The sequence below is a fragment of the Patella vulgata genome, chromosome 6 (genome assembly GCF_932274485.2).
Source record: "Patella vulgata chromosome 6, xgPatVulg1.2, whole genome shotgun sequence".
Classification (NCBI taxonomy): Eukaryota; Metazoa; Mollusca; class Gastropoda; family Patellidae; genus Patella; species Patella vulgata.
This window is the reverse complement of record NC_065884.2, coordinates 30,321,936-30,341,920: the sequence shown is the minus strand read 5'-3', so window position 1 is coordinate 30,341,920 and position 19,985 is coordinate 30,321,936. Positions and strand designations below refer to the sequence as shown.

Below are 19,985 nucleotides of genomic sequence, written 5' to 3'. Positions count from 1 at the left end.
GATCAAATTTTTACTACGATTTTCGGCTTCAGCACCCCTGAAAACCCATGGAAAGATATATTCAACGACAAAACAGCAGATAAATGGCCTGGTTGCTATGGGATTTTGTTTTGGAACATACCAAATCTTTGACTTGCTTTTTCTCAAAACTTACTTTTGTGAGTTGGGTAGCTTCTAATGGACACAGCTTCTAATGGACACAGCTCAGTCAATTTTTGCCCAATTCAAACAAACTATACATCAAATTGAAGGTACAGAGTTGGAGATTGTGAAAATAACAATAACTCAATTTTCAAAATTTCCTCATTTCCTCAGTATGCTGTGGGGGGGGGGGGGGGGGGGGTCACATATGCAAATAGGAAACGGAACCAAGATCTTTGGGACATAAACATATATACTTTCCCAGAAAAGTATTTATCAGGTTTTATTTCCAATAAAAGTATGGCAATTTTGGTATATATGGAAAGTAGAAACATCCAATCTTACTAGAACCAGCGGCTGCCAGGCAGATACGCCCACATTTTGCGAGAGATGGATAGAGAACAAGTTTTATAAAAGAGATTTTTCGTATAATCAAGGGACATAATTCAGGAAGTTACAATCTGATATGCGTGAATATCGACAGAAAACTTTGGATTATAAACATATATTTCAAGTTTCATCAAAATCGGATCAAAATTGTGGCCTCTAGAGTGCAACGCTACTGAAAAAATAGTATTGCGATATCTCATGAAATTGTTAAAATAAATTACCACGATATCATGGATTATCGCCTTGAGTAAATTATTGCGATAATTGTGCTTCAAAAATTTGTGATAATTATCATGTAAAATTGACATAACTTGTGATGTATAAACGGATTAATGTATCTAGTGTATCTGTTTGCTATTTAGTAATGTATCGGTATGTGAGTTGCATTGATACAGTGAGAAGTATATCATGTAGTCCAGGCATTTTAACTCAATTTCGCACCATTTTGGACAGTTTCTGCAATAGAAATACCGACCACATTTTATGGTCGGTCTAGACATATATTATCATCAAAAAAAAGTCCCAGTCCGAAATCCATGCCCAAATGAGTCAAATTGGCAAAAATCCAAAATGGCCGCCGGTTTTGACTGGAAAATGCCAGTTTTTATCCACTTACCATAATATGATTGAGTTTGGTATCAAAATAAATCCTTTTGAGGTAGCTAGATCCATTCCCATAGACATTTTGGTGATTAGTTATACCCCAGAGTCAATATTGGGAAATAATTCCAGATGGGGCGACAACAATATAAGTCCACATGAAAATGTGGGCGTATAAAAATTCTACAGGTTTTCTGGTGTGTTGTAGTGGTGATTTCTTTCATGGACATAGTTTTTTTTTTTTTTTTTTTTTAATCTTAAGACCTATAGGCCAGATATACACATTGAAATGCATCTAACATGTGTGATATGTGCTTCTGCTTTCATTTGCTTCAAATGTATAGAAAATAATTGCTATGTGAACAAATGAGAACATATTACGTATTGTTGTGGTCGTGATTTTGACATGTTCACTTTTGTGCGTTGGTCGTGGTTTTGACTTAATAGAAAGAAGTACAAAATTATCTTTCTTAGTTCATTACTTCCACAGTAAAATGAAAATGTTTTTTCCATCTTTATTATAATTTGTATATTTATGAATATAGAATAAATTAGCTGATGAATTCATAAGTATTTGAAATAGACTCAAAACACGAAAGAAAATATTAACCTTACACATGTTGGCTGTATTGTTTCCCGTAAACGACTTACAAAGCATTATCCACATCATTAATCTGTTGAACCCTGGAGGAAATTGTGCCCCTTTTATAAAACAAATTACTTTGTGTTGTTTAGCATAAATGCAAAATAGAAAGTGCTTACCATACTCATATTATATATTCAATAAATATCTTTAATAATCATCCCATTCCATTTCCAAAACTTATCAAAGAAACAAAAATAATGTCCAATGCCTTATCTGTAAACACACTAACGAATCAATGAAGGACATGTGTAACAACAGTTCTTATACATGATATTTAGTATGATTTGGTTGTTGAGGCGACGACTAGTCTGCAAATTGTAAATATGCACCTTTACATGCACCTTTTATTTGCCACAATTTTAACAACACAAAGATTATAATGTGTTACTGTATTTTAAAATTCACTCTTTCCAGTCACAAGTATGTAATCTATTACAATGTAAGACGAGAAAGGTCAGATCTTAAAAATGGTTTGAATTACAGTGATTTGTAGCTTACATGAAGGTGATTAGTATCAAACTAATTAATTTGTCATAATTTTGCTTCAAATCCTTCTCAAACATTGTAATTGCGAAGGAATGCCCTGCTATAAAAATTCGATCAAACCAGGTCATGTTTACGTCACGTGACTTACCTCTCTTGGAAGTCAGAGGAGAAATCATTGCATACATAAGACGATGTTGTCTTTAATCGCTTACTATTTATTACAAATATCGAATCCTAATTAAATTCTCGGATTATCCACTACCCGCATCTTTTTCCATCATTTTTATCTCAGAAACGCTTCATAAAGTTTATCAACTTGTACATCAAGCGCTGAATGTTCGCATGTGACCTTTGACATCACCAGTGCAGAAATTCCTAATCGTCAGGCTGTCGATTAGGGGAACCCTTACATTTTTGTCCTGTATACGCTCCATGGGTGTTTTTTGGGGAATCCAAAAACTGTGTGCCATGAAATTTCACGATGAGAAAATCCCTCGATATGCCGCATGCGCTGTTCAACTTATAATTTCTCGGCAGATACTTAACGTACCAAAATATAAATAACACCATTAAAAGGCTAATTCCATGCTGATTCATAATATATAAATCATTACAATTTTAAGTAGAGACATCTGTTTACAAATTAGTGTTTTGTAATGCGAGTCCTGATTTTTGACGCCATCGATGAAAATTAGCTATTATGACGTCACAGCATTCATAGCCCTAAATACTGGTGATTAGATCTCAAATGATGCCAAAGGTTTAACGTATTTCCCCCAGACATTCTAAGTTCGTTTGAACACACTATAAATGTTGCCACATCCTTGTCATGTGTGTTTTTCAAATCAAAGAGTAAAGGAAATATTATCCAGGTGACTTTTTTATGTACATAATCAATGTATTTTTTTCAACGGACTGGGTAATCAATGATAAACCACCACTTTGTTACTATGGCGATGTTTCTTGTTGCGTGCGGTTAACTGTATCATTCGCCGAGTTCGGAGCAAAACTGAAGGACGTTATAAATATTGTGGATGCTTTCTTCATGGTGGTGTATGGGAGCAGACTATATCAAGCCGTAGCCTACACGTGTATAATTATGATAAATACTAAATTATTATTCAGTGAACTATAGCCTACTTGGACACATGAGGCGGCCTAATGTCAGTCAGTGACAGTCAACCCAATGCGTCAAAAACTGACATCTGTTGTCGAAATTGGAAAAGATCTTGTTTGTATCTATTGGCACTTGTTGAAATCTGATTTTTCTCCATTTTTCGAGTATTTTGAACAGATTTTATGTGAATTATGATCTAAAATTTAAATATCAGGAATTTCGAACTCAGCCATCATTAGGGTGTAATGGTGATATATTCAAATGTTTTTTAAATCTGATAAAAATTGTGACCTCTAGAGTGTCCACAAGCTAAAAATGTGATTTTTCATACAATCAGGGGCCATAATCCAATATGGTCCAATACATACCAATATCAAAAGTGACCTGCTGTATACTGTCCACAAACAAACTGTGGACGGACTGACGGACAGGGGCGACGGAATAATACGCCCACTTGAAAATGTACTCGTATAAATATTGTGTCTAAAAACAAATGTGAACAGATGGACTGAGACAACGGCATATAAAAATATTATCAATTCTTTAAACTTTAGGTTCATAACAAGTGTTCTGCTTAATCTGAATATATCGCTCAAAGGTATTTATTCAAAACTAAGATAATAGTTAGGTCCTAGCCTACGTAATCTAAACATGAAATATGTACTCTACCTTCTAGGCCTGGTTTGTGGTTTAAAGTTTTTATCATCTTGGAGAGGGTTCACTTTATTTCTAAAGAAATAAATATACATTTTAACATGAATTACACGTAAGAAATAAACTTATTTGATAGAAATAACAAATTACATATACAAACAAAACAAATTTAACAAATCTTAATTACTACATGAGCTATAACAACCCAAAAATATCTCAATTAATAATTAGGAGATAAACACTTACTGTTTCGCATTTAGAGGGGTGTTATTGTCCAATCGACATGTCCTGAGATCATTAGGACCCAAGACGCGTTAGCGTCGCAGGTTTTAATGTAAAATCTCAGGACATGTCTATTGCACAATAACACCCCTCTAAATGCGAAACAGGAAGTGTTTATCGACATTGTAACATGCTATTTTAGGATTTTAAAAGAAATTACTAAAACAGAGGGTGTTATTATCTAATAGACAGTGTCTAATTGACCAATCAAAATGCAAGATTCACCCTTAAGCATGTTACCATTAACTAGAATATGTAACATATTAGCTTTTTTGTAAATTATCTTGAGAAATATTTTAAACATATTTTGCATTTTATAATACCCAATGCAGGAAACAGTAATAAATCATGAAACAATTAAAGTTAGTGATGCAAAACATAATAACTCTCTGTGTGTGCTTTTTCTTCAAATCATTTTACTGAAAACTGTGCTCTAATTATCCAGTCCAACAAGAAAACAAATTTAATGTTATGGACATGACAAAACCCCCGCAAACATTTGGAAACTACCATATAAATGCAAAAGTTTATTTTCTTTGATTAGAATCTCTTCTTTGCAGTGTCATTCAGTACATTGGACATGGATTTTTCGTCTTAATTTAACACCAACTAGTACCGTGACAACATAAGTGACAACTGAGCTTAAACATCCTGATGGTTCTTCACAGCTAACTCAGATGTGACAAAAGTTAAAGGCAAACTAAAATTTGCTAGCAAGACATAAAATTGTGTTATGAAAATTAATGTGGCTAGCTAGCACTTTCAGTCCCATCAGAACATTAAAAGGCCTTTAATACACTTTCTCCTTTAATTATTACGTATTATATACATTCAAAAAGAGAGAGATTCATTCGTTTTAAAACTCATTAATTTTAGTTTTGCATGCAATTGTTAAAATTAAACTGATATTACTTTTAAGTCATGCAAAGACATGTTACATTATAGAGCGGGAGCCCACGGGGTTAACCTAGCTGAAAAGTGTACCAATTTTCTCTATATGATATCAATGCATGTATATCAGGTATTATCAGAATGTAAGTCTGCCTAGTTTCTGGTGGTGGGTGTGGTATTCCATGCCCAAAATGCAATGCCCCCCAACTAGGCTAGATTAGCTCAAAAGTGTACCACATGAAAATCGTACAGCAGTGTACCGTACATCTTCAGGTATTACAAAAACACTGACAGACATTTCTAGTGGTGGGGTACCCCCGACAGAGCTATGTAATTGCCAGACATTTGTAGTGGTGGAGTATCCCTGACAAGAGTTATCTAATTTCCAGACCACAACTAGGCTAGATTAGCTGAAATTTGTACCACCTAAATGTTAAATACAAACTCAATTGTCTGATCGTACAATATATCTTTTTATTGGCGCCATGTTACAAACACAAAAGTATGCATGCTCAACTAGGCAAGTAATAAAAATAAGGATTGGAAACGTACAAAATAAAGAGTAACAAACGGTAAGTACACGAAACTAAAACAATAAACAAATACAATCATTAACATTAATTATACTTTCTCTTTTCTTTCTTTCTGTTTTAGGTAAGTAAAAGTTCTTATAAGTTATAGTTCAATAAACAGTTTTAAAGGTAAGTTTGTGGGTATTAGAAGATACTGGAAAATGGTACCAGATGAAGAAGATCCAAAAAAATAAATAAAAAATTATTAAACACTTGAGTGCCTTTTTTTTTTATTCTCTACACATCTCACTGCACTCTCACCATTAATTATAAATTAAACTTTAAACTAAACACTTCACATATTTTTAATTGGTTTTTTTTTTGTTTTTTTTAATTATGGAATTTGGTTTAGTGTTCCATGTCGCAAGACACTTAAAATATCACTGCCAGATGCCCCCTTTTTAGTCACATACAATTAGCTAACCGCAATTCACTAGGACACTATTTCACAGATTTTACTTGTTTTAATGATAAAGATTCCTTAATGGCACTAATATCTAATCGTAAACGTTTATCATCTACCATTTTGGTAGAACACACCGCCTCAACTACACTTTTATTGTCAACTACAGCCTCCACCGGAATATTTAACGGAAAGTCTGTTGATCCTAGCAATTCCTCAATAAGATGTTTAAGATAATCTGCATCTTCCAGAGCTTCTTGTAGATTCAATGTTTCTGCAGCTATAGTAGATCGTACGACTCGTTTTATTTTTTTTGCTTGCCAATTTAAGGGGCAACACTGATTAACAGAGACTAATCGAATCAAATGAGCTTCTACACTTCCTACACCACTGCAAATGTTATCTAAAGAAGCATCTGAAAACACTAGTGGTGTCCAGGTATGAGGATCACCAAGATTTGGATATTTTATAACAGAAGTTATTTCCTTTAATTTAAAAATACACTTATTTGCCCTCTTAAGGTCATCAATAGTACCATTACGTAACTTAGTACTCAACTCAATCATATCGAATGCCAAGTCTGGACGCGAACCCTGAACGGCCCAATTAATTTTACCCACTTGTGTACGAAGTAAAGTCAATTCTTCTTCGTTCAGATTCTTGTCTTTACCAGCATCTTTTGAAGTAGAAGTAGGCAATTTAACAGTGTTTAATTCGTCCATGTACGCTGTTTGATCTAACATTATATAGTTCGTTGTTTTTACCTGTTCCAAATTGAATCCTACGTAACTGAACGCAGTCTCTTCTAGTTTGCCGGCTAAAAACCTGTTTCGGAGAGGATTCATAATTAAATCATCAAATTTAATATTTCCTGCATGCAAGAAATCGTCCACATGGCATGCAATCAATCCAACTAGCTTGTTATGCTTTTTATAATAAAATAAAGCTGGATCTAAAGAAGATTGTTTACAACCTAGCTTTAATAATTCTTCACGTACACTTTGGTAAAATTGCCTTACAGCATCATTTAAGCCATATAAACAATGCTTTCCATAATTTTCCACAAGATAAACCCGCTTCACGAGGTGGAGATAAGAACACATCTCTTTCTAATGTCTTATCTTGCAAAAAGGCTGATTTAATGTCGGTTGTTCTAACCTTCCACTTTAAGCTAGCTGAAAGAGCTAAGAATGTTCACAGTGTACTTTTACCAATAGTAGGCAAGTCACTTTGAATATATTGCTACTCTTCAGGGGCGGATTGGGCAATCGGGCGACCGCCCAAAGGGCTGGTCGAACAAAAAATGAAAAAAATAATTTTGTCACATGATATTAGGGGGTATTGGACCGGCCATGGAGCGATAATGATCATGTTGTATCTGGCCGGTGGCTTTAACAGGCCGCTAGCCATCACTGGAGTCTGGAATGGGCTGGTATAATAGACTTTCCTGCAATGGGGATTCCGAATTTCATCCGAAAATTTAATCAGATTCACCCGACACTGTTGTGATGTCGTGGTAGCAACATTTTGCGTCCAAGATCAAATTTTATTTTTATTTTTATTTCCGTCCGCCGCTCCTGACAAAAATGTTGAGGTGAAAAGCAACTCTCATAATTAAATTTGTGTGGCCTTATACTCGAATATTCATTATCTGAACTAATGCTATGTTCATTACTCAATATGTAGTGTGTCAAATGTTCAAGTTCGGAGTCAAGGTAAAATAATTTACCTGGAACAACAAATCCAAAATTCAAAAAGCAGCTTTCTTGAATGTCACTTTCGTCACTCTGTACCAATGTGTCTCGTGGCCTTCCATCACAGGAGGAATCAACTAGTGCTCCCGGCAACAAAAATGGAAATTTTTCAATGAAAATATTCCTACTTATTCAATAGTCCTAACTGGGCCGCTCTGACACGGGAGTCCGGGCCGGTTCCCGGCCCAAATCCACCCCTGCTCCTCTTCGAACCCTCGAGACGTGCTTTAACCTTATCACTCTTTTTATTGACGACCCATCTAGTTGAAATTCTGTCTTGTCCAATGTCATTAACAATTTCATAAGTTTTAAAATGTTCCAACTTTTGTAATTCATCTAATTTCGCTTGCACACAATCATAATTTCCATGTTCACTTGAAGGTACAAATACAGCTAGTATTTCAACTTCTTGTCTTTTCCAGAAAATATTTTCTAAATCAACACTTTTTTTAATATCATTTGCAGACTGAACATTGTACCAATGTTTATAAGTACCAGTTGCTTTTCCAGCTTTACTTAAAATTGTGACTGTTTCCCAATCGTCTTGCTCAGATTCGCGAACTTGTATTTTATCATATTTCTTCAATTTGATTTCCTGATCAGCATTGCAAGATATATTTGGATCAGCAGAAACTGCATTTTCTGTTACGTAATCAGTTGGTTTTACTACTGGCAATCCAATGGTTTCATTTAACGGAATATTTTTCGTTACATCAAGGTGAGTATTTCTTATTTCAGATGAACCAGTGTCTGATTGACAATCTTTGATCAGACAATTGGTAGAAACCCTTACATACACGTCACCATGATGCACAAAAACAACCCTGCCGTCCTGAAATATAACTTTAGCAGGACCAAGCCATTTGTTGTGTCCTTCTCTTTTATAGAATACGATATCTCCCATCGAAAAACAGTCATCGGTGGCACGAATTTGGTGCCTTAATACTCGGCGAAGTCTTTCATCAGATTCACAACGGATAAATGCCTGCCTGGCTGAATGTAAAGCGTTTAAATGTTTTAAAAGAACATCACTCGAAATGGTACCTTCGATATATGGTATTTTGCCAGTCACAATATTCGTCAAATTAGGGTTTTGACCAAGAATGATTTGAAAGCTGCTAAAACCATTCCACATTTGTAGCAAATTTTTCGCCATTTTGGCCCAAGCCAATAATGTTTCCTTGTCAACTGTTGTTTTTTCATCACATAAAATTTCTAGCATTCTATCAGTCACTTGATGATTGCATTCGCAAACTCCATTAGACCATGGGCTTTCAGCAGGGGTTGTCAAAATCTGAACTCCTAAGATGCTTGCTAATTCACGCATGAGATCATTACTAAATTCCCCACCGTTATCAAACAAAACATTCTCCATAACACCCCAAACAGAAACCCAATGTTTCATCACTTGGTCAATAATAACTTTAGGCTGTTTAGTTTGAATAAACACTGATACGCTTAGTCTAGAAAACATGTCAATCATATGTAGTATATAATGGCCATTTCGCAGGACCTTTAAATCCATAGCCATACATTCGTTAAAACGTCTGGCTAAAGGCATACTCACAACTGGACGAGCAGGTGTCTTAGCAAACACTTTACATGTTGTACACTCATTATATATTTGATCTAAATCATTTAAATAACCTTTGTCCCAAACACCTGCATCAGTCAATAAGGCCACTAATCTATGTTTCGAAGGATGTGCAAATTGTTTATGTAATTTTAATAAAGCCTTATAACATTCATCCTGAGACAAAGTATTCGATTGGACGCTAAAAACCTCATCCAATCGAGTATCACTAGCTATAGGGACACTGTAATGTCCACTAGATGTGAAGTCTAATGCACATTTCTTTCCAGAAATCTCTGCTTGATCATATTCCAGATCCAATTTGACATTGGCACTCTTTAATGTCTTAAAGCTTAATAACAAAGGAATAGTAGAGTCCACAATGTCAATTTCAAGCATAAAATGATGCTCCACAATAACACATGGAACATGAACACGCTTCAGGGATTGAAGATCCACCTCCAAATTTAAAACATTTGGTACCAGGAAATTCTTTAATTTTACTAATTTTATTAGGTGGAAATGTGCTTAGAAATGTTTCATACCAAACTTTACCACACACAGTACAGTGCACTCTGTCACATCCAACAGGATCATTACAATATGTCGGATTACGCAGAATGTCGGAATACCCAGTTTTCTCAAAACCGGAAATATTGTAACTTTGAAAACCGGAAGTATTATTATAATGTAGCTTCAAACATAGAAGTTCGAATCACCAGAATGTTATTCCCTTTAAAAATGATAAACCTTTCTGTACATTCAAAATTTTATTACATTAATCTTTATTTCATTTAACATGCGTAGGCATTTTGAATAGGTCAAGTCTGTCATTAATTTATCTTCTTCGCCGTCTTCAGCTGATCGCACTCTTGTCTTTGCTATCACGTGTTCATTGATAATGGGGGTACTCGATTGAACGTTCCGGAATTGAATTCTCTCAATTCCAAAAATAGTGACAATCGAGTGAAAATGGGTACTTCGGGCTACAACGTATGTGTCGACTGGATATATAAATATCTCATCCAACCATGCAGCCGAAACCTGTTCGTCGTGTTTAATTATGTCACAATTCTACTCACACCACCTCCGTCGTTGGGACTGACAGAACTGTGGCAGGACTGAATTCCGCGTCACTCGAAGAGATCCGTAAGGTGACCAAACTTATAGGTTATTCAGGTTCATTCGGCATGCGCAACGAATGTTTCCAACAGGTGCTAGGAATATTTTCACGACTGAATTTGGGGGAAAATTCGTGGATATTCTTGAGTATTTGTCACAACTGTCGTACAAGAGATTAAAATTATCAAAGTAATCAACAAAGACCCACGGTAGCGAGTTTTAATCTCACAGATAATTGATTGGTGATTGCTTGTTAATCTTTTGTGGCTTCACACCCATCCAGTTTTAATTTCACGGATAATTGATCGGTAAGTGTTTGCTTCACACCCACCGATTGAAGGCCAAATTATAGCGTGTCGATTCAATGGAAATCGTATGACGGGACGGCTGATTGATGTCTTAATCCGGAACGTACAGAGTTCGAATTACCCAGAGATTTTTTGGCTGAAGTAATAAGGAAATAAATCGGGACATGAAAATGGTGTCAGATGTAATCGAAATTTTAAGAAATACTGCAACTTCATTGGATATATGCAAATTGATTTTACTGGTCAGCCAATCGAATTGCAGTATTTCTTAAAATTTTGATTTTATCTTAGTTTAAGTTTTCGTGAATAAGGGCCCAGAGATTGGGTGTGACAGAGTGCACTGTACTTGTACATGCTGTATCCAATACAGCACTGTGTTGCGATTCTTTGCCTAACCTGTTAATTTCAGCTTCATTATAACCTGTATACATGATAACATTTTCTGCACTTTCAGTCAACAACACATCACTTTTATCACCGGAATCTGTAGTGTTCACATTTTCCCAACTGTCAGGACAGTCTTTTAACAAATGACGAAAAGAACCACAAATGACAACGCATATATAGCACGTCCAGAAAATGACTTTGGGTTACTAAATTTATCCATACTAGCACCTCTACCTCTATAGCCAACATATTGAAAACCTCTCAAAGGGGGGCGACCTCGTCCACCGCGATAACCGGCACCACAATTAAATTTATAATAACCTGCTGCCGCAAGAACACTTTCTGAAGGTAAGAAGGTAAGGGTTCCAATTTAAAGTTACTATGTATTGGAGCAGAAGAGGTACCCGAGCCCTTAAACTTTCTTTTAGAGAAACTTTGGCTTGGTGGTACATGGTTGCTTTATTTTCATAGTTCATTCCTGTAAGGACTATCATACGGTCATCATCAGATATATTTGAACATTTTAAAAGTTTGAATGCCAGAATTTCCGGTAATAAAGTCATTCCTTTTTTCACTATTTTGGCATACTTTGAATCAAAATCTGAGATAAATTCACTGATTGACTGATCATCCTTTCGTTTATTATAGTCCTCAAATGTTTATCAAGAAATGTTAACAAACCATTGAAACCTTGATCTGTCTTCAACTCGTCGATACTCAGTTCATCGAACACTCTCTCACGTATACATACTATGATTTTCGTGTTCTGGAAGAGAAAATGCCACAGCAATTCCTTGCTTGGCCTTCTCTAAATTAGTTATTTCCCTCCATGCAATTAACTCTTGCTTGTAACGTTCATAATTTTTATCGTCAGAAAACACCGGAGGATTCAACTTCAAACTCATTTTCTGTTTCAACCGCTGTCGTTTGTTTACAATTTGTCCAACTCCCGGTAAATGGTCGCTCAATGGCTTTACGCTAACCTCACATTTTTATACTTCCGGTTTTTCGCCAATCGTATTTATTCACTGAATTTTCTTCTGACTTCACTGTCAATTCACATAAAAACTTATGTGAACGCGCTAGGTATAGTTTTCGCCACTATATTGAGCGCCTCAATAGGTGATAAACTGCGGTTGCAGGAACCATTTTGTTTTTCAAAAACGCATTTTTAGCCCCATAAATCAATTTTTCTTGCAACCGCAGTTTATCGCCTCTTCCATACGTGCTAGGTATTAGTATTCTACGCATCTTGGCTAAAATTTTAATTTTTTAAAACACAGGAACAGTGCCCACTAATCTAGCCTAGTTGGAGGCGTGGCATTTTTGGGCGTGTCTGTTAGGGGTTACCCACCGTACAAATTGTCTGGCAGAGGTCATTCATGATTCCCATCGTGGTACTGAACAACTCCAAAGCTGTTTTAGGTGGTACAGATTTCAGCTAATCTAGCCTAGCTGTGGTCTTGAAATTAGATAACTCTTGTCAGGGATACTCCACCACTACAAATGTCTTGCAATTACAAAGCTCTGTCAGGGGTAACCCACCACTAGAAATGTCTGTCAAGAGTGTTTTTGTAATATCTGAAGATGTACGGTACACTGCTGTACGATTTTCATGTGGTACACTTTTGAGTTAATCTAGCCTACTTAGGGGGCATTGCATTTTGGGCGTGGAATACAGGCCTTCACGTGAATAAATTCCTGGGGAGTCAAAAAAAGCTCCCCTGAAATTGGAAAAAGGGGAAATCGCTCTCCTGAGAAAGCTCTCCTGAATCTCTTGTGGAGAGCTTTGTTAGCATTTGTGATAAAGTCCAGAGATTTTAATCCATTTTGAAACCAACCAGCCAGAATTGGGTCAAATGAGGTCCCGGTAAGAAATAGGGTAATTTGAAGCTCCCGTTAACTTTAATATCTGATTCCAACAAGTTCAAGTCAGTAATATTCCTGTCTTCGTTTATTTGATGGATAAACGGATATCATCAGTCGATCGAAATTAGGATTTATCTACTACGGCAAAAATAAGCTGATACGACACCATGACATTTCTTCATATTTAAAACACAAATTAATGTTTTTGTCTATCATGTAATTTACAAAGTTTTTGTTTTTATTCATTCGTGGATGAAAGACAAGCGACACAATGATCATGTGACTCCCATAATTGAAATTGCTTTATATAAAATAAAATTCCATACAACTATGCCATGGCCTTAAATAAAAAGGGCAATATTTTTAAGAATAAGTCCCTGTCAGCATGTGTATAAAATAAAAATGAATATAACTAAAACACTATTTAAAACTAAATCTTGCAATGCTGGTTTATTGACCTAATTCCAACCAATGCATGTGTTATCGGGAATCTGAAAGCATTGAAGATCTTGAGGGAAAAATAATTTACTAATATCTGTTTCTGGGGATATCAGGTGTCCTATCAGGGATTATTCAATGAATATTTAAATTTAAAAAACAACGGGTCAGTGAAACCATAAAATGCATTATCCAATTATTATTTTCATATCTACCTAGAATTTGTATGGATCGAGAGTCGAGACGGGACGGGGCGCGAAGCACGAGATTCACAATCCATGCAGAGCGATATGTCTTCCTTCGCCATGTGATTTATTATTACAAAGGAAACTTACTGGACCTGTTATGAATAACCAGCAAACTTGGGTTTTTTTATGCCGAATTATAAAAATTACCGTTAAATGTGCTAATTACTCGGATTATGAACCGGATGGCCGAGTCTCACTAAGGTATGACTGTTATTGTAGCCGGCAGGCAAGTTGATTGTCAATATGATATTGACATTATTTTTCGTTACCAGTATATTTTTCCTGATTATTTTCTTTGAGGGGAGTCAAATTAGACATTGAGGAAAGCTATAAAAAGCGCACCTCGACTGACATCCAGGAGCGTCCAGGAGAGCGAGAGCGATCACGCTCCTTTTACATGAAAGCCTGGGAATACCACACCCACCACCAGAAAACCGGCAGACTTACATTCTGATGATACCAGATATACATGCATTGATAACATATAGGAGAAAATTGGTACACTTTTCAGCTAGGTTGACCCACTGGGCTCCTGGTCTATAATAGTTTAGTTTAAATAGCATGCTCATTACTTAAATGTAAACTAGGAAGGACACTATTCTATAACATGCTATTGAACAATGAATAATGATTGTGAATAATGATTTCATATAAAATAACTATATATTGATGAATCATGCGACTAGTTAATCAGGTTGTTATAATATACCTTGGTATTCTAGAATGGGATGATTTAGATGATAATGATCTAATAGAAAACAAAAAAATATAACAAGTTTTCTACAATCAAAATATAAATTATCCAAAATTTATCATAGATATGACATACAGATACACACAGATAGCAGAAAGTATCATGAACAGCAAATACACCCACTTGAATTGTAGAAAATCGCAGCAAGGACTAGTTTTAAAGGTTAGTTTTTCATGGTATAAATAACTACATGAATAGAGAGAGAAATGGGGTTTAACGTCCATTCGACACAAACCAGGTCATTTCAGGACTAACATATGGTTCAATTTTATTTCAATAATTCGCTTGCGCGTAGGGGTCTTTAGCAGTGGGAGAAAAACCCACAAGGTTTGACAGCCGACCCTACTCCTTGTCAGGTACAACTGGGGAAACGAAACCACGCCAGTTGACTCAATGACAGACCTTATGATACAGTGCGCACATGCTAACCAATCGGCCATCACATGATAACTCTGATAATTCTGACATTTAGATGAAATCATGTGTGATAACTGATCAATTTAAAATTAGAAATCATCAGCGATCCCATGAATATAAATTCACACAACAAACCAAGTTTCAATTCTTGCTGGATAGCTGGACGGACAGGAGTAACGACAATATTTACAAAGTGTAATAGTATAACTGTAAGATAGCATTTATAGAGCGCTAATACCAGTACAATTTGTAGCGTAATTATACAGATAGATGTCTTCAATAAATGTCTAAAATAATAAACACTTTCAAACAAAAAAAACAAAGGCATACAAGGCCTACATGTATGACACAGATTTATCAAAATAGTTAACCAGTATGCTATCAAATAATTAGCAAAATGTTAAACTTCAAAAATACTAATTACTTCTTTTATATATAAAAGAAAATATATACCCAACACTACTGGTACTAGAAGATAATAAAGAGAAAGCATCATCTAAAAGTTGATGCATTCGTTTTCTGGCTTCATGTAAAGATTCTGGTGCTTTCTCAACCTCTTCGTTTTCATCATCACTATAACCATCATTCTATAAATTATCAACAATATTATCAATTAAAATATATATCACCTTGGCAGCATAGATAAACAAGTTTAATTACATCCCACTTCTACCTCGTTGCCAGTGGCAACCTTTGATAAAACTGTCCTGTTTATTTCCAATACAGGCATAAAAGTATCCGTGTATCAGAAATGAACAGTACGCTTTCCAGAAAGAGTACTGTTCATTTCCGACAAACAAACACTAATCACCTAGAAAGTCATAAATTTTATCACAAATAAATTTCAACTGACGAACCATCCGCTGATGCACACTTCACCAGGATTGACCCACGTTGTGCAGTGTCCTTTACATAAAGTTTAATATTCTGAGCGCTATGGAAAACGCATCACTTAGTTTTTCGTATAACAAAATGATCCTGTAAACATATCTTATTTATTTTGCTTCTTATTGTGAACAATATTCAAATAGGAACACATCAATAACAACACATTTGTACACTTATGGATGTTTAATCTGTAATCAACGGTACAAAGTCAGAGGGGTCAAAACCAAAAGTACGACACAGATGTCAGTAACGCGTGTGTCCTCCACAGGCTCTTACACACGCTGTGCAGCGACGTCGCATGGAATTTACCAAGAAGGCCTAGGGCAAATTGTTCCATTCTTGGAAAAGAGCAGCTTCTAAAGCAGCAAGGGTGTGCATCTGTGGTCTCCGATACAGACGACGTCCAATCTCATCCCAGACATGTTCTATCGGTGCCATGTCCGGAGACATGGCTGGCCAGTCCAAGACATTGATGTTGTTAGCAGCCAGGTAGTCCATACTAAAACGGGCGGTATGCGGACGTGCATTATCCTGTTGGAAGTGCTGAAGTTGTGGGTGTGCTCGAAACATCTGAACAATTTGGCCCCTCGACCAAAACTGTCCTGATCTTCACCGATACACTGAGGAAAGTGTGCTTATAACTACTACTTACATATTTGTAATTTACGCAAAAAAGTCACTCTAAATAGACATCTTTGAGGAGTATAGGTCATTTAGAAGTTATTTTAAAATCAACGTGAAAGTCAACAATTTTGATGACAGCCATTAAAACTTCATCACCGCACAGATTTCAAGTGCCAATTAAAAATATAAGCCACCAAATACATAAGATGGACTTTAATGTATCTTACAGTAGGGTAATTAAAGTTTCATTCTCGAACTTTTTCAGAATTTTAACCTCTGTCCCACATGGGCAAAATTGAAGGTGAAAATGGGTGTATTTTGTACGTTTTCACTTTTCAGTGTGCACTGAATATCGAGACTGAATATTTGGAAAAGTATATATCCCATCGACTCAGAATCTTTTGTAAATTGATAAAAGACTATGCCAATTTTGGAGGTTGTGTATGCAATAGTGACTTTGCCAGTGGCTGTGTAAATCCTGAAAAAAAAGAGTGAATAGTTCATTTGTTCCACATTTTGCCAGCTGGTGGCACGAACTGTGTGAAACACACATTGCGTGTGATGCTAAATTCATAATCTACACCAAAAGTTGCCTTAGATTACAGAATTAGAGAGTTCTACTCCTATTAGAAATGTGAGTTTAAAGCACCCGAAAACCTGAAAAAAATTACTGAATTTATGATCCGTTTCAGTACCCTAATTTCAAATGGCCATATCTCAGCGAATTTTCTGCCTAAAGAGGTATAATTTTGGCTTTGTTAGCTTAAGTCCATGTACTGTAACATATATTTTTTATAATTTTTTTGGAGGAGGTCATGTTCCCAACTTTCTGAAATTTGGTCCACTGACAGAATCTCCATTGCCGAATTCCAATGACACGTGACATATTGGTTGGAATTATGACAATAAACCAGTTCTAAATAGCGTTTACCATTATGTTTTTTTATTTTATACACTACTGACAGAGGCTTGATTTTAAAGAAAATTATTGAAGGCTATATCATAGTCGTACAGAATTTTACTTAATAGCAATTTCAGTTAAGGTTGTTACGTGATCATTGTGCCGTTTGTCTATCATCGACAAATGAATAAAAACTTTTGCAAGTTACGTGATGGACAAAGGACTACAAATTGTGTTATGAAGAAATGCCATGGCGCCGTATCAACTTATTTTGGCTAAGGCATTTTCTGATACTGGCAATAAACAATAAACACAATTTTGTTTTTTAAGACAGTATTAATATTAAGATTCGAAAGATTTGCGCAGATTGCATATATGCGAATCCTCTTAGATTCTCGCAAAAATTGACGAATTTCTAGCCCTGCCACTTACTTATATGTGCCAAGATGGTGGTGAGACGTTACAGCCCTCACATTTGATTTTAGGCCGTCGTTTGTTATCCCAAACCAATGATTCAAGTAATGTGAACGATTTTAGTGTTAGAACGAATAAAAATTGTAGAAAACAAAATTCTTATCTGAATATAGTGTTAACCCATTTCCGAAATAGATGGCGGAAAGACTATTTAACAGATTTAAGAGATCACCATCAATCCAGAACCAAGAAAGGTCCTACTGTTCATGTTGTTGACATAGTCGTTGTCCAAGAAGATAAAATCCCAAGGTTAAACTGGAGTATAGCTTTTGTAGAGAAAACGTTTGAAGGTCAAGATGGCAATATTCATGCTGCGGAAATTCGTGTACATGATAAACTTGGTAGGCCAATCGCGATGAATCAGCCAATTCAAAAGTTGTTTCCTTTAGTTAGTTACAGATATTTGAATATTGAAATATAAATTCTTTGTTTTCAAACAGTAATTTTATAACTCCTAATGTCAAGTTTTAAGATAATAAAGTTTCAGTCTATTACGAGTGACAGTGTAAAGTATAGTGGGTAGAGTTAAGATCCTGATAATAGCTTTAAATTCCCTTCTATTATATTCTTGATTCTTGCTGGTGGTACTATTTTTCGTATTTATGTAAAATTTGTCGATGCCAAATTTTAGGGGGAAGTGTATTAAGAAAATAGTCTATCAGTAAGGCATAACCAGTGGCTGCCAGGCAGGATACGTCCACATTTTGCAAGAGATGGATAGAGAACAGGCTAAAAACAAATGGGATTTTTTGTACAATCCGGGGCAATAATCCAGAAAGTTATGGTCTGAAATGCGCAAATATCAAAAGTGACTGAGATCTTTGGAATATAAAGATATGTTTTAAGTTTCATCAAAATCGGATAAAAATTGTGACCTGTAGAGGGTCCACAACCTTCGTATTGCATACTTTTACACAATTGCGTACAAAGAGCGGCCATTTTGTCGGGCAGTTTCATTTCGATTTTCCCGAAATTCGAATTCAACCTTCATTATGGTGGAATGGTGGAATATTTAAACGTTTTTTAAAATTAGAAGAAAAAAAATTGCGACCTCTAGAGAATCTGCAAGCTAAAAATGCGATTTTTCGAACAATCAGGAGCCATAATTCAGGAAGTTAAGTTCGGATATACGCGATTATCAAAAGGAACCAAGATCTTAGTGTGTAATGGTGATATATTCACATGTATTTTTAAATCAGATAAAAATTGTGACCTCTACATGGACGGCAAGCTAAAAACGTGATTTTTTTTAAATTCAAGGGTCATAATTCAGGAAATTACGATTTGATGTGCGAGAATATCGAAAGGAAACAAGATATTTGGGTTATAAACATGCATTTCAACTCTCATCAAAATCAGATCAAAATTGTGACCTCTAGAAGGACCACAAGCTTGATATACCAGATGCTATACACTATTTGCGTACGAGGGGTGGCCATTTTGTCCGGCAGTTTAGCCCCGATTTTCACAAAATTCGAACTCAATAAACATTACGGTGCAACGGTGATATATTCAAACTGTTTTTTAAATCAGATAAATATTATGACTGCTATAGGGTCCACAAGCTAAAAACACAATTTTTTGTACAATCAGGGGCCATAATTCAGGAAGTTACTATCCCATATCTGCGAATATCGAAAGGAACCAGGATCTGTGGGTTATCAACTTACATTTCAAGTTTGATCAAAATCAGAAAAAAATTGTGACCTCTAGAGGACCTACAACATTCATATACCTTATTTTTACGCTATTTGAGTACGAGGGGTGGCCATTTATTCTGTCAGTTTTGGTCCGATTTTTACGAAATTTGAACTTAACCATTCTTAGGGTGTAACGGTGATATATTCAAACCCTTTTTTAAATCACACAAAAATTATGAACTATATAGGGCCCACAAGCTAAAATTGTGATTTTTGCGTACAATCAGGGGCCATAATTCAGGAAGTTACGATCCGATATGTGTGAATATAGAAAGGAACCAAGATCTTTGGGTTATAAACTTACATTTCAAGTTTCATCAAAATCAGAAGAAAATTGTGACCTCTA

General features: G+C 35.6%; 1 protein-coding gene across 2 annotated transcripts in view; it reads right to left on the bottom strand.

Moving 5' to 3' along the window:
• Positions 1 to 19,985, bottom strand: part of LOC126825373 (mucin-2) — a 116,043-nt gene that overhangs the window by 38,499 nt on the left and 57,559 nt on the right. The window contains exons 11-13 of one of the 2 annotated variants that reach the window (XM_050554970.2): positions 15,506 to 15,639; positions 14,591 to 14,629; positions 4,050 to 4,109 (exon numbers count right to left, since the gene is read on the bottom strand). In XM_050554970.2, coding sequence (XP_050410927.1) covers positions 4,050 to 4,109; positions 14,591 to 14,629; positions 15,506 to 15,639 — 233 coding nt within the window. The remainder of the gene's footprint in view (positions 1 to 4,049; positions 4,110 to 14,590; positions 14,630 to 15,505; positions 15,640 to 19,985) is intronic. The other variant, XM_050554971.2, reaches the window with a different exon arrangement.